This window comes from Branchiostoma floridae, chromosome 16 (assembly GCF_000003815.2).
Source record: "Branchiostoma floridae strain S238N-H82 chromosome 16, Bfl_VNyyK, whole genome shotgun sequence".
Lineage (NCBI taxonomy): Eukaryota > Metazoa > Chordata > Leptocardii > Amphioxiformes > Branchiostomatidae > Branchiostoma > Branchiostoma floridae.
Genome location: NC_049994.1, coordinates 9971552 through 9982868, shown reverse-complemented (window position 1 = coordinate 9982868; position 11317 = coordinate 9971552). Strand labels below are relative to the sequence as shown.

At 39.6% G+C, this 11317-nt stretch overlaps 1 protein-coding gene across 1 annotated transcript in view; it reads right to left on the bottom strand.

Annotated features, from left to right (window-relative positions):
• Nucleotides 1–2985: 2985 nt before the first annotated feature.
• LOC118403166 (ophiophagus venom factor-like) overlaps nucleotides 2986–11317 on the bottom strand; it is a gene marked incomplete at its 5' end in the record, with an annotated part of 39419 nt that continues 31087 nt past the window's right edge. Inside the window, 5 exon segments of the mRNA XM_035801709.1 lie at nucleotides 2986–4406; nucleotides 5845–5986; nucleotides 9182–9265; nucleotides 9664–9753; nucleotides 10648–10737. Coding sequence (XP_035657602.1) covers nucleotides 4265–4406; nucleotides 5845–5986; nucleotides 9182–9265; nucleotides 9664–9753; nucleotides 10648–10737 — 548 coding nt within the window. The 3' untranslated portion in view covers nucleotides 2986–4264.

The following is an 11317-nucleotide window of genomic DNA, read 5'->3' as shown; positions in this document are numbered from 1 at the left end:
TACTTAACGAAGAAGGAAAATGATACTCATGGAGCGGTACTGTAAGTGTGATAGTACAGTTTGAAAAGTCATAATTGTAGCCTCACCCACAGTACTTGTCCCAAGCGCTGCTAGTCCACGCGCCTCCCCAGTGCCCAAGTTTATACATGTGTCCTGTAAGATTTAAGAAACCCATCAAATCACAGATATTCGACTGGAAAATTGGATATATCGCTGAACAAACAGGCCAGCACCGTTGTACTTGTTCAACTTCATGTTTCACAAAATAGAATTGTAAATTTGGACGTGGTACTTCAGAACGTGACAATGTACAGGAGCTGTACACTCGGCCACCTCTATGGTAAAATAAGAAGGAAACGTGTCATAATTTGCGAAAAATTCCGTTGCTTTGCAAGTGAAATGTTAAAGATATTACCATTCCTGCTCTTGAATGGTCGCATTATTGGAAATAAAGTCAAAGAAGCCTGAAAAAACTTGAAACCCCTTTGCGAGCCTTTCGCGATTTTCCCATTCCGAAAAGACAGAAATTTTGGTAATTTGGCGGTCGTGTTAGTCGTTTTCTGGAGGCGGCCAGGAGCGGTACTGCATATGAGGCTGTCATAGGGTATACCATCACGACTTGTAACCGTTGAAAGTATGTGAAAGAGCCTGTGAACACTTTCTAAAACTTGTCCAGACAGCTTCCCGTACATTTAGAATGACCCTTAAGACTAGTTGGTATAGAAAGGATCGGGTTTTAGGCGTCGCGCGAGGAGCCCATGTAACGGCGTGGCCGACCGTCGAAGCGCCACCTACATCAACGTTTAAAAGATATGTACCTTCAATCTTTCATAACAGCAATGCGCAACAACAACAAATTACGAACATACAGATTACTTAAAACTACTTACAACGACGAGAAATACCTAAAGATTGCAAATATTCGGCACAGAACAGCCATCACAAAGCTCCGCATTAGTTCACATAGACTCCGCATTGAAAAAGGCCGACATAACCACATTCCTCTGGAAGAAAGAATCTGCCAATACTGTAACTTGAATAAGATAGAGGATGAGTGTCACTTTATTGTTGACTGTACCTTATACAACAACGAAAGAAACGTCCTTTTTGAAAATATACAACATATGTTCCCAAATTTCCGATACTTGAATACCACGGAAAAATTCATATTTCTCATGCAATTAGATAAACAATATATCATTGATTCCATTTGTCCTTATGTTTATAACTGTTTTAAGAAGCGAGAAGAAGTTGAACTTGTACATACTTGAATGTATTAGCATATGTAGAGATAATAAGATACCTTTTTTGTCAAAATTGTACCTTATCACTAGCGCTACGACCTGTACTTAGCTTGTTTGAGCACAAATGTACAACAAAGGTCATTCATTCATTCATTATATATCTATGTATAACGTTACATTAAATTTCAGGTTATTCTTCCTCTTGCTCTTGACATTGAAGCTCACCCGACTATCTAAATAACTCTAGATTATCATCTACATCTACATCTACTTACTTTTAGCCAAGCATTCCTTGTGCGAGCCGTTAATATCGGAGCTTTTTCGTCAATACTTCTCCTATTTGAATTTTTGAAATTTGAAAGCAACAATGTCTGAAAAAACGCGGACCATTCATATCAAATAAAACTCACACACTGCCTTAATTCTAAAACAGTTTCTTACTCCGTTGTATTTGTAACGCATATTACGATCATTGAATATCTATGGAATGTTCAACTCTTCTCAGACAAGCATCTAGAAATATACGCAACGAAGAGTGGATCAAAGTTGTTATTCGAAGCTACTCCCTACTTTTTGGTGGAACTTCTCGCAAGTCATCAACACATCGTTTTTATGTAGGGAACGGCAGTACAGAAGAGGCCAACTCGTGGCGCTTTCTTCATCAATTTTAGAAGAAAAAACGGGAGCCAACTATTGAGAAATTACAGTTTAACGTTTAACCTACATAAACATTAGAATTATAAGAACCACCCTTGTAGAGAATCAAAGCTGTCCTAAATTGTTTTCAATGCAAAGCAACTGAACGCGGCTGACAGATTCTTGACCCATCTGGCTTTGAAGATCAACAAGCAAAACCATTGCAAAATTCAATCAATGAGCTTAGCAATGCCTTGTTTTCTCCAATAACACCTTTGTATCGTTTGACTTTATTCCTTAAATGTTCTCGCCTTGCGATAAACATAATGTCACAATATGCCAGTTATCAGCTAGTTGGGTAGCCCTGGCTGTATTTCTCTCTATACAGCCGAATACAAATCAAATCAAATCTACGTGTCAGTGGGGACCCCTAGCGCTCAACGTTAGTTTTGCCCATTGTAGGATGAATGGTAACATGCAGAATTTCAGCAACCTTGTGGCGCTTTCTTAACCATGCGATAAGATGCACTGATATCCATTTTGGCAAAGCAATCTTGATGACGTTTGAGCCACACTTTAACGAAAAGGCTTGTTCAAGTAAGAATGATGTCCAGATCAAGGAATACATTTTTTTGTTAATGCGTCAAGAAGAAAATGAAGGCACAGTACGGAACGAATATTCTGATCCATGAAGATTTTTCATCAGCAGTTCCTCTCTGCAGAGGATAGAGTTGCTTGGATTTTCTTCACCGTCACTAGCTGTTTATTCTGTGAAGGAAGACGCTGCAACTCTCCGCACACAATCAGAGCACTCTGACTCTTTATGCGCAGGAAGTGTTGCAGTACCGACTAATGTTGATAGGAAGCGCTGTGAGACCGTCTGTCCGTTGCAGAAACTGCAGCACTTTGTGTAGGAACACACACACACACACACACACACGAATATCATGGAAATTCATCATTTATTCGTTTAGTTATTCTCCTTGAAATATTTCTGACTCCCTTGCAGACCTAGAGCCAAGCTGTAAGGGGACCTAAACCTACACCCCTTGTTCCTCAACATTATATCATTAGCAGTCTGACACCCAAAAAACAGGAAAAACCGTGTTTGTCAAATGTGATATTTTATTCATCTGAAAGAAGAACACAGAACAGAGACATTTTTTTTCAAGAATGTATTGATTGGAACCATAGGCAGCATATATTGACAACAGAGACTTAGATTTATCTGATTTCTTATCTGACAATGAGGATTCAACTATTTTCAGATTGAATCATACAGTTTCCAAAACCATATCCAGTTACTTGAGTAACTACTTTTTGGCCTGAATTTGGCGTATACGTAGTTTCTTTCCAACTTGAATGTACAGTGCCAGACAAGCCCCTAGCACTGTAGTTTATACTTCCATCAAACCAGTAACTAAGTTCTAAACATAAATTTTCACCACAAACTTTTATATCTGAGTCTCAAAGCTATGTCTCACACATGACCAGAGGGTGATCAAAATGCATCTTGTTATACAAAATAAGCAAGAATTTCTTGCATATTACCTGTCAGACTGTCAACCTTTCCGACATATTTTCTCATACAGAGAAGCTATCTACATGTACAAAGTAGAATATTGATTGAATGTTACCAACTGTCATGGCAACTGCTACATGTATGTTCAACACTATCTACTGTCATTACGATTTAATTACTGCTAAATTTTGCAGCCAACCATCTTTAGAATAAGCTGCATGTTTTGACATTGCATGTTCGAATGTTCCTACCAAGGAAGCTAAATTTCTAACCTTCTTGATACTACTAAAATTGCACATTTCCTGGAAGTACTTCAAAATACATCCTTCATTTTGTATAGATGCACTCTCAAATATACATGAGCACAGATGCTTCAAAGAAGACATGCGAATGCTTACAGACACATTTAGAGGAATATATGTCAGAAAACAACATAGCTTTTCCTCATAGTTGCTGATATGATCTATCAGTTAACTATGATCGACCTTAAACAAAGAGAACTCTGGACTGTTGACCTAGGAAACCTAAGGTTAAGGACACATATGGAACATTTAATTCAGAAAACAATGTATGAGAAAATCTTCCTTTGATCATGAATTAAAAAGTAAAAAAAAGGCTTTTCCCTAATGGTTGCTGATATCATCTATTAGCAAAGAATGATAGATTTAAAGAGAACGTTCAGGACTTAACGGTAAAATATGTAATGCTATTGCTAGAGCTGTGTACCTAAACACATTTCAGGTACAGGTACATTTTGGACCTGTACCTAATTGATTGTACATGTACCAGTACTGCATTAATGCACTGTACTGTACACAGCTCTAGCTGTTGCCATTGTCCTAGGAAAGAGCCTGGTGTTGCTCTATGTGGTACAACCCTGCAGGAGGATTTTGTCTGCCAGCTGCTGAAACTTGTCGGCCACTCGCTTGAACTTCCTCCTCTGTGCCTTGTCCCCAGTCGGCCACTCTGCCACAAACGACTGCTCAGTGATCACATACCTGAAGCTGGGAAGTAGGAAGAAGTCACGACAGTTATTATATAACATTCATAATCAAAGTAGACATGTATCAAATTTCAACTCATCATCATATCTTGCCGCTCCAAATCCCAATCCAACAACGGGCCACCTTGTTGGCCTCCCTTAGATCATGTCTGAGTATATATCATTAGTTAACCTTTATTCAATGGGTATATATATACGTTGTTTTTTAATAACAAGGTTTCTAGAGATATCAATGGGCGGTGGTTCCAGACTGCAATATTTTGAAAATGTAGGGTCCACTGAAATATTTTGAAACTACAAACATGTATTGGAATTTTAAACTACGGTTTTTAAAACAACAGATATAGGTTACCCCACGGATAAAGGTGAAATAGCGTCACAGTAGTATTACAACAGGATTCCAGGGAGACTTGTTTGTTCGTGATTCATTTTACTTATGTAGATTCTAAGCAAACAAAGACACAAACAAACACCTGTATGTAAGTGCCACAGTCATCCCCCCCAATTGAGGCTGCTATTGTAGTGGAAGCCGCTTAATTGCACACCCAATTTGCCAGCGAATTCCGTGCAATTATCCGGCATGTGCGATAATGCGGAGTTGGTCATTTGGACCGCATCAGCACGGTCGGTGGGGCCGAGAGGTGGTATGGGAGGTAGTACAACGCACAGTTTATTTACGTGTTACAGTAGTGCTGTACCTGTTGTGCTCCGGACGTCATATACATTTCTTCACGAAACTTCACGATTTCTACTGCAATGCACTTGAAATCGAAACTAAAAGTAAGTTACTGTATACGTTATGTAGCTTCCTGATCACGAAACAAAAGCATTGCACCGTCGAAGGCGTCTGTAGGCCCCAAGTCGCTGTGTTGTTTCCGAATGGCAACAAGAACATAAAACCACTGCATAAGTATTTCCCCGCGACCCTAATTACAGTAATTAGACAATGGACAGATAGAGAACAGTTTTTATTGAGTATGTCACAGCAAGTTGTCTGCCAAATCGTAATGCGGGCTTCGACGACCTTTGGCGGGTGGGCGTCCCTTCATGATGCCGACCCCACAATATCACTTTCTTTTGACCCCAATAACAATTTCATACATGTTGTCAGTATAGCGACCTCACAAAGGCCGTTTTCGGCTTATTTGTACAGTGTCTGTAGATTTTTAGCACACATTTTCCGTCAATTTGTTGACGATGTTTGGCAACTTTTTGTGCAATAATCCGGCGTTGGTGATTTTTTGTCGTGCAGATAAGCGAAGTCACTAACAATGGAGTGAATGGGAGACGGTTTGGGATTTTGGGATTCTGTGCAATTACCCGAAGTGTGCGTTTATCCGAGGTGCAATTAACTGGCTTCCACTGTAGTACAATGCAACTTAACAATATACATTCATTCATTCATTCATTCATTCGTCCATCCATCCACAGCTTCCTACCTGTCAAAGCCCTCCTCATCAGTGTACTTGGTCCCATCCTTCCCCATCAGTAGGTACGTGGTCCCCTCCACCAGCTGAAGGCTGGAGCAAGTCTTCCGTTTCCAAAACACTCGCTCCTCTCCATCAAACACATCATCAAGGCCTGATGGTGGTACAAAAGGACAGGAAATGTTTAATATGTACACTGTCTTCTATGAAGTCATTAAGTACATGCAGTCCCTGTTCCAACCAGTATAGATATAGATTTATAGATAAATATTGTATTGTGTTCAGCACCAAGGACAGGTGAGTTTGTTCTGAAGGACATACAAAAGTTTAGGAAATGTTGTATATGTTCACTGTCTTCTATGCAGTCATTAAGCATTGGTTATTACTCAGTCCCTGTTGCCTATAAACAGTACAGATATTAGACTTGTAGATAGATATCGTATGGTGTTCAGCATCAAACACGGGTGAATTGGAATGTGCTTGTGTAGTGTTCTGCACCAAGGACAAGTGAGTTTGAATATTCTTGTATGATGTTCAGCACCAAGGACAGGTGAGATGGAATGTTCTTGTATTGAGTTCAGCACCAAGGACAGGTGAGTTTGAATGTTCTTGTTATATTTCAGCCATACCATAGGTATGGTGAAATATATTGTATTCGTAATGTTTCTTTCTTTCTCCTGTCAAATCTTCAAATCGATTCAACTCCGTCGTTCCTGGACCGAATTACTTGAAATTTGACACAAGGGTAGAGTGGGTCAATACCCAGGTGCTTTTTTCTCATTTTCTTCATATCTTCCTTTGAAATGATTTTATTCATGTTTTTTGCAATTTTTATGTACATTTTGCCCCCCTGTTCCCTGGTGTTATAGCCGAATGACCTAAAATTTGATACAGAGGTGCCTTGATCATATGCCCACAAAATTCCAAAAACAATTTAGGCATACGGTACAGCAAAATGCTTAATTTTGGCATTTTTTGCCCCAGAAATGACATTTTTTGGCTCCTATACCCCCATTTTACAACCAAATGACCTGAAATTTGGTATAGGAGTGCCGTCTACATATGCGCACATGAATTCATTGACACCTTTGGCATACGGTACAACAAAATGCTTAATTTTGGAATTTTTTGGCCATTGTTTGACCAAAAACGTACGCTTTTGGCTCCTGTTCCCTGGTCTTGTAACCAAATGACCTACATTTTGGTAAATAGGTGCACTAGATATTCATTCAAATGACCCATGTATAATTTCTGGCATAAACCACTTCAAAATGATATATTTGGGTACTTTTTTTAGTAATTCTCCACTGGCCAGAGGGTCAACGACCTTGAGGTCGTTGACCTCTCCCACCTGAAGACAGCATGTGCACATGTCTATATATACTAGTAACTTGATTAAAGAGGCAACCAATCACGTAGCCTGAGTCAACATCCCGAAGGGGATTGGCAGCCAATCAGTGAGCCCGGTGTTATCTGGATGAGTCCAATCTGGCACGGAGGGGGTACATATTTTTTAAATTCATCTTTGGACTGTTGATTATATAATGTCTCTCAATAGGAGTATTTTTGAACTGGACTATTTTGCAATTTTACATGGGGTGTACTGGAAGAGTCCATTCTTGCATGGAGGGGGGCATTTTTTTTAAATTTGTTTATGGACTTTGGTGATTTGATATGTCAAAGTGTTTCAGTGTGGTTATTTTTTGACTGGTCAACTTTGCAATTTTACATAGGTTGTGCTGGAAGAGTCGATCCTTACATGGGGGGATTTGTAAAATCCATTTTTGGGACTTTGGTGATTACGTCCAAGTCCAATTTTAGCGGATGTATTTTTGGACTGCACCACTTTACATAGGGGCATCGCAAAAAGAGTCCATTCTTGCATGGGGATGTTTTCAAATTCAGTTTTAGAAAGGTATTCAATAGTCCATTTTTAGTGGAAGTGTTTTTGGACTGGTCTATTTTACCTTTTCATGCCTTTTTTGCTTAGTTCAACCTTGACCATGTTTTCAGTGAGAGTATTTCTGGACTGGTCTATTGTGCAAATTCACATGGGGTGCACTGGAAGAGTCCATTCTTGCACTAGGAATTTTGTAAGATTCATTTTTGGGTGTCATTAAGTGTCATTAGTGGAAGTGACTTTTAAACAAAAGTGTTCGATTCTTGCACATGGGTGATTTTGGAATAGTCTGTTGTTGCATGGGGAGGGAGATGGCTGAAATATGCTGCATTTGCTCTCAAGCAAATGTCGGCCTTTCTAGTATTGTGTCCAGCACCAAGGACAGGTGAGATGGAATATGCTTGTATGGTGTTCGGCACCAAGGACAGGTGAGTTTGAATGTTCTGGCAGCATTCAGCACCAAGGATGGGTGAGATGGAATGTGCTTGTATGGTGTTCAGCACCAAGGACAGGTGAGTTTGAATGTTCTGGCAGCATTCAGCACCAAGGATGGGTGAGATGGAATGTGCTTGTATGGTGTTCAGCACCAAGGACAGGAATGTTTGAATGTTCTTGTGTAGTGTTCAGCACCAAGGATAGGTGAGATGGAATGTGCTTGTTTGGTCTTCAGCACCAAGGACAGGTGAGTTTGAAAGTGGTTGTGTCATGTTCAGCACCAAGGACAGGAATGTTTGAATGTTCTTGTGTAGTGTTCAGCACCAAAGACAGGTGAGATGGAATGTTCTTCCAGCATTCAGCACTAAGGATAGGTGAGATGGAATATGCTTGTATGGTGTTCAGCACCAAGGACAGGTTAATTTGAATTTGCTTGCAGCATTCAGCACAAAGGACAGCTGAGTTTGAATGTTCTTGCAGCATTCAGCACCAAGGATAGGTGAGATGGAATGTGCTTGTATGGTGTTCAGCACCAAGGACAGGTAAATTTGAATGTTCTTGTGTAGTGTTCAGCACCAAGGACAGGTAAATTTGAATGTTCTTGTGTAGTGTTCAGCACCAAGGACAGGTGATTTTAAATGTTTTTGTATGGTGTTCAGCACCAAGGACATATCTGTACTGTGGCTAAGAGGATATCTGTCGGATTGGCCGAGGGGATAGCTGTGTGATTGGCTGAGAGAATAGTTGTTATTGCCATTTGATTGGCTGAGAAGATTGGTGTTCGGTTGTCCAACAGGATAGCTGTGTGATTGGCTGAGAGGATAGCTGTTTTTGCTGTTTGATTGGCTGAGAAGATCGCTGTTTGATTGTCCAATGGAATAGCTGTGTGATTGGCTGAGAGAATAGCTGTTTGATCACTGGAATAGGAGTCACTACGTGCCTCTACTTACATGTACATGTAGAACAAATGTACTTACATGTACATGTGGAACAAATGTATAGTAAAAGTCGTACCTTTCTTGATGGGGCTCTCCACAAGCATATTGATCCTGTCAAAACTGCCCTCCTGTCGCACTTCCATCACAATAACTCTGAAAGCTGGAAACAAAAACAAACAAACAAATATTTGGTTTTCCAAATACCCCCTCAAAAAACTAATAATCATTTGGTGGTCTCACTTTTGGTAACACTCCTACACTTGACCTACACATGTACATCTCAGTTCATGGCTACAGCCATCAAGGCACTTTGATTCTAGAGAGCAAACATCTAATGGTTGGGACGAGGAAGACATACCAATCATTCTTGTGGTGAATACAAAATCAAGGAAATATCATGTGTTCTATATTGGTACTTAGTACAAATACTTCAACTCTCTCTTTGGCCAGACTTCAAATCTCTCTTTGGCTAAACTATCACTACATGTTTTGTCACTACTTCCCCAAGTAAGTATGAAAACGTTCATGTAATGAGGTACTTTGTACGGCCGTCCTTACCATAGTCAAGGTCATTACAAGCCTTCTCCTCCAGGTCTCTTTGAGTCAAGTCCCTCAGTTTCTTAGGGGAGGTCTCCTTGGGACACTTCCCTGTGGAAGGCATTGGGAAAAAGTAACATCATCAACCCATTCAATAGTGTTATAACAATCCTAAAGTTCCCCATGTTTTGTAAATATCAAACCCAATTTGGCATATTTGCCTGGAAAATGCAAAACAGAAAATAAGTATATATGTATAGAGTATAATGTAGAACAGTATTACAAGTACTACAATGTTCTTGTAATCTTCTACATTACATCTGTTTCAAACACAAATCTGTGGTTGCATATTTGTTTTCATGTGTCTTTCTTTTCATATGTTGTCATTTTGCATAATTATCAACAAAGGTACAAATTTTTGCAATGCCATTTGAATCTTAATATCCAGCATTACTGTAAATGCATAAATGTTCGCAGGGGATTTTTATTCCCAGCTTTCACGGTAAACCCTTCACCGCCAACTTTACATTACAGTATGTGACAGTAGTTTATGGTGTTACTGTGAACTCGAAACCACTGCAAATACCCCCATTTACCCGAAAATTGTCACCCGGTCTGGAACACCCACATATATTGCTGGGACCGAGTGTGATGCGGAATACACCGTCTTGTATTTCATTTATGTCATACCCACCTTAGAAAACCCCTGTTTTGATGCGAAATGCGCCAGAAGTTGAACAAATTTGGTGCCATTGAACAAAAAGTGTTGCAAAAGTAATGTTCCAACGTTCGAATCAGCTATTCGAACTTTCGATGGCACCGCACTCCCCCCCTTGAAACAGTTCAATTTATTCAAATGGAGCCCGTATGATACGCCTTTCGAACCTGTGCGATACGGAAGTTATGGCCCAGTCTGGAACACCCGTATCGAACGTTTTCGCGTCACAGGTATGACATAAAGAATGCTATCACAGCCCAGGTTCAACCTAAGTGCAATGATCTTACCTTCAGCACAGATACACTGACTGCCCTCACACAGAGTGGCTAACAGAGGGCTGCCCTGGCTAGGGTGGTAAAATGTCGTACAGGCATCGTCTGGAAAAGGATTGTCAAAAATTAAAGCACATTCTCATCCTGCACTATATACTGTAATTCCTGATTTTTTCAATGTACTTTTATGTTAACAGTTTTCACTGTGACGACTGTAACGGGAACTTATCATTACTGAGAACAAATAATTCATCTTGGTGACGATAACAAATAATTCGTTCACAGTGAACATTTCGTTACAAGAACAAGTTAAATTTTCTCAGACCATGAAAGTTTGGTACCGAGAAGACAAAGTGAATTACAGTAGTCTTTTGTAAGGTAGATAAGTCTTAAAATGGTTTTTGTAATGAGGATACCATACATTGCACCTATTTCCATTGTTGTGCAATAAAGTATTGCAAATATTCTATATTGATACCACTTGGAGATAAAGTTTTGCAGATATTCTTTATTAATACCACTAAGATTTAAGCACCATTAAGCATCACAGTTAAATGTTTCTGAGCTGCAACTTCATATTAAGTTGATCTGAGTTGATAATAAGCCAGATTTTTGGTTTGTTTGTTTTGCATACCCAGTAAACCAACTTATGGCGTAACATACACGGTTTGTTCAGAATAGTACA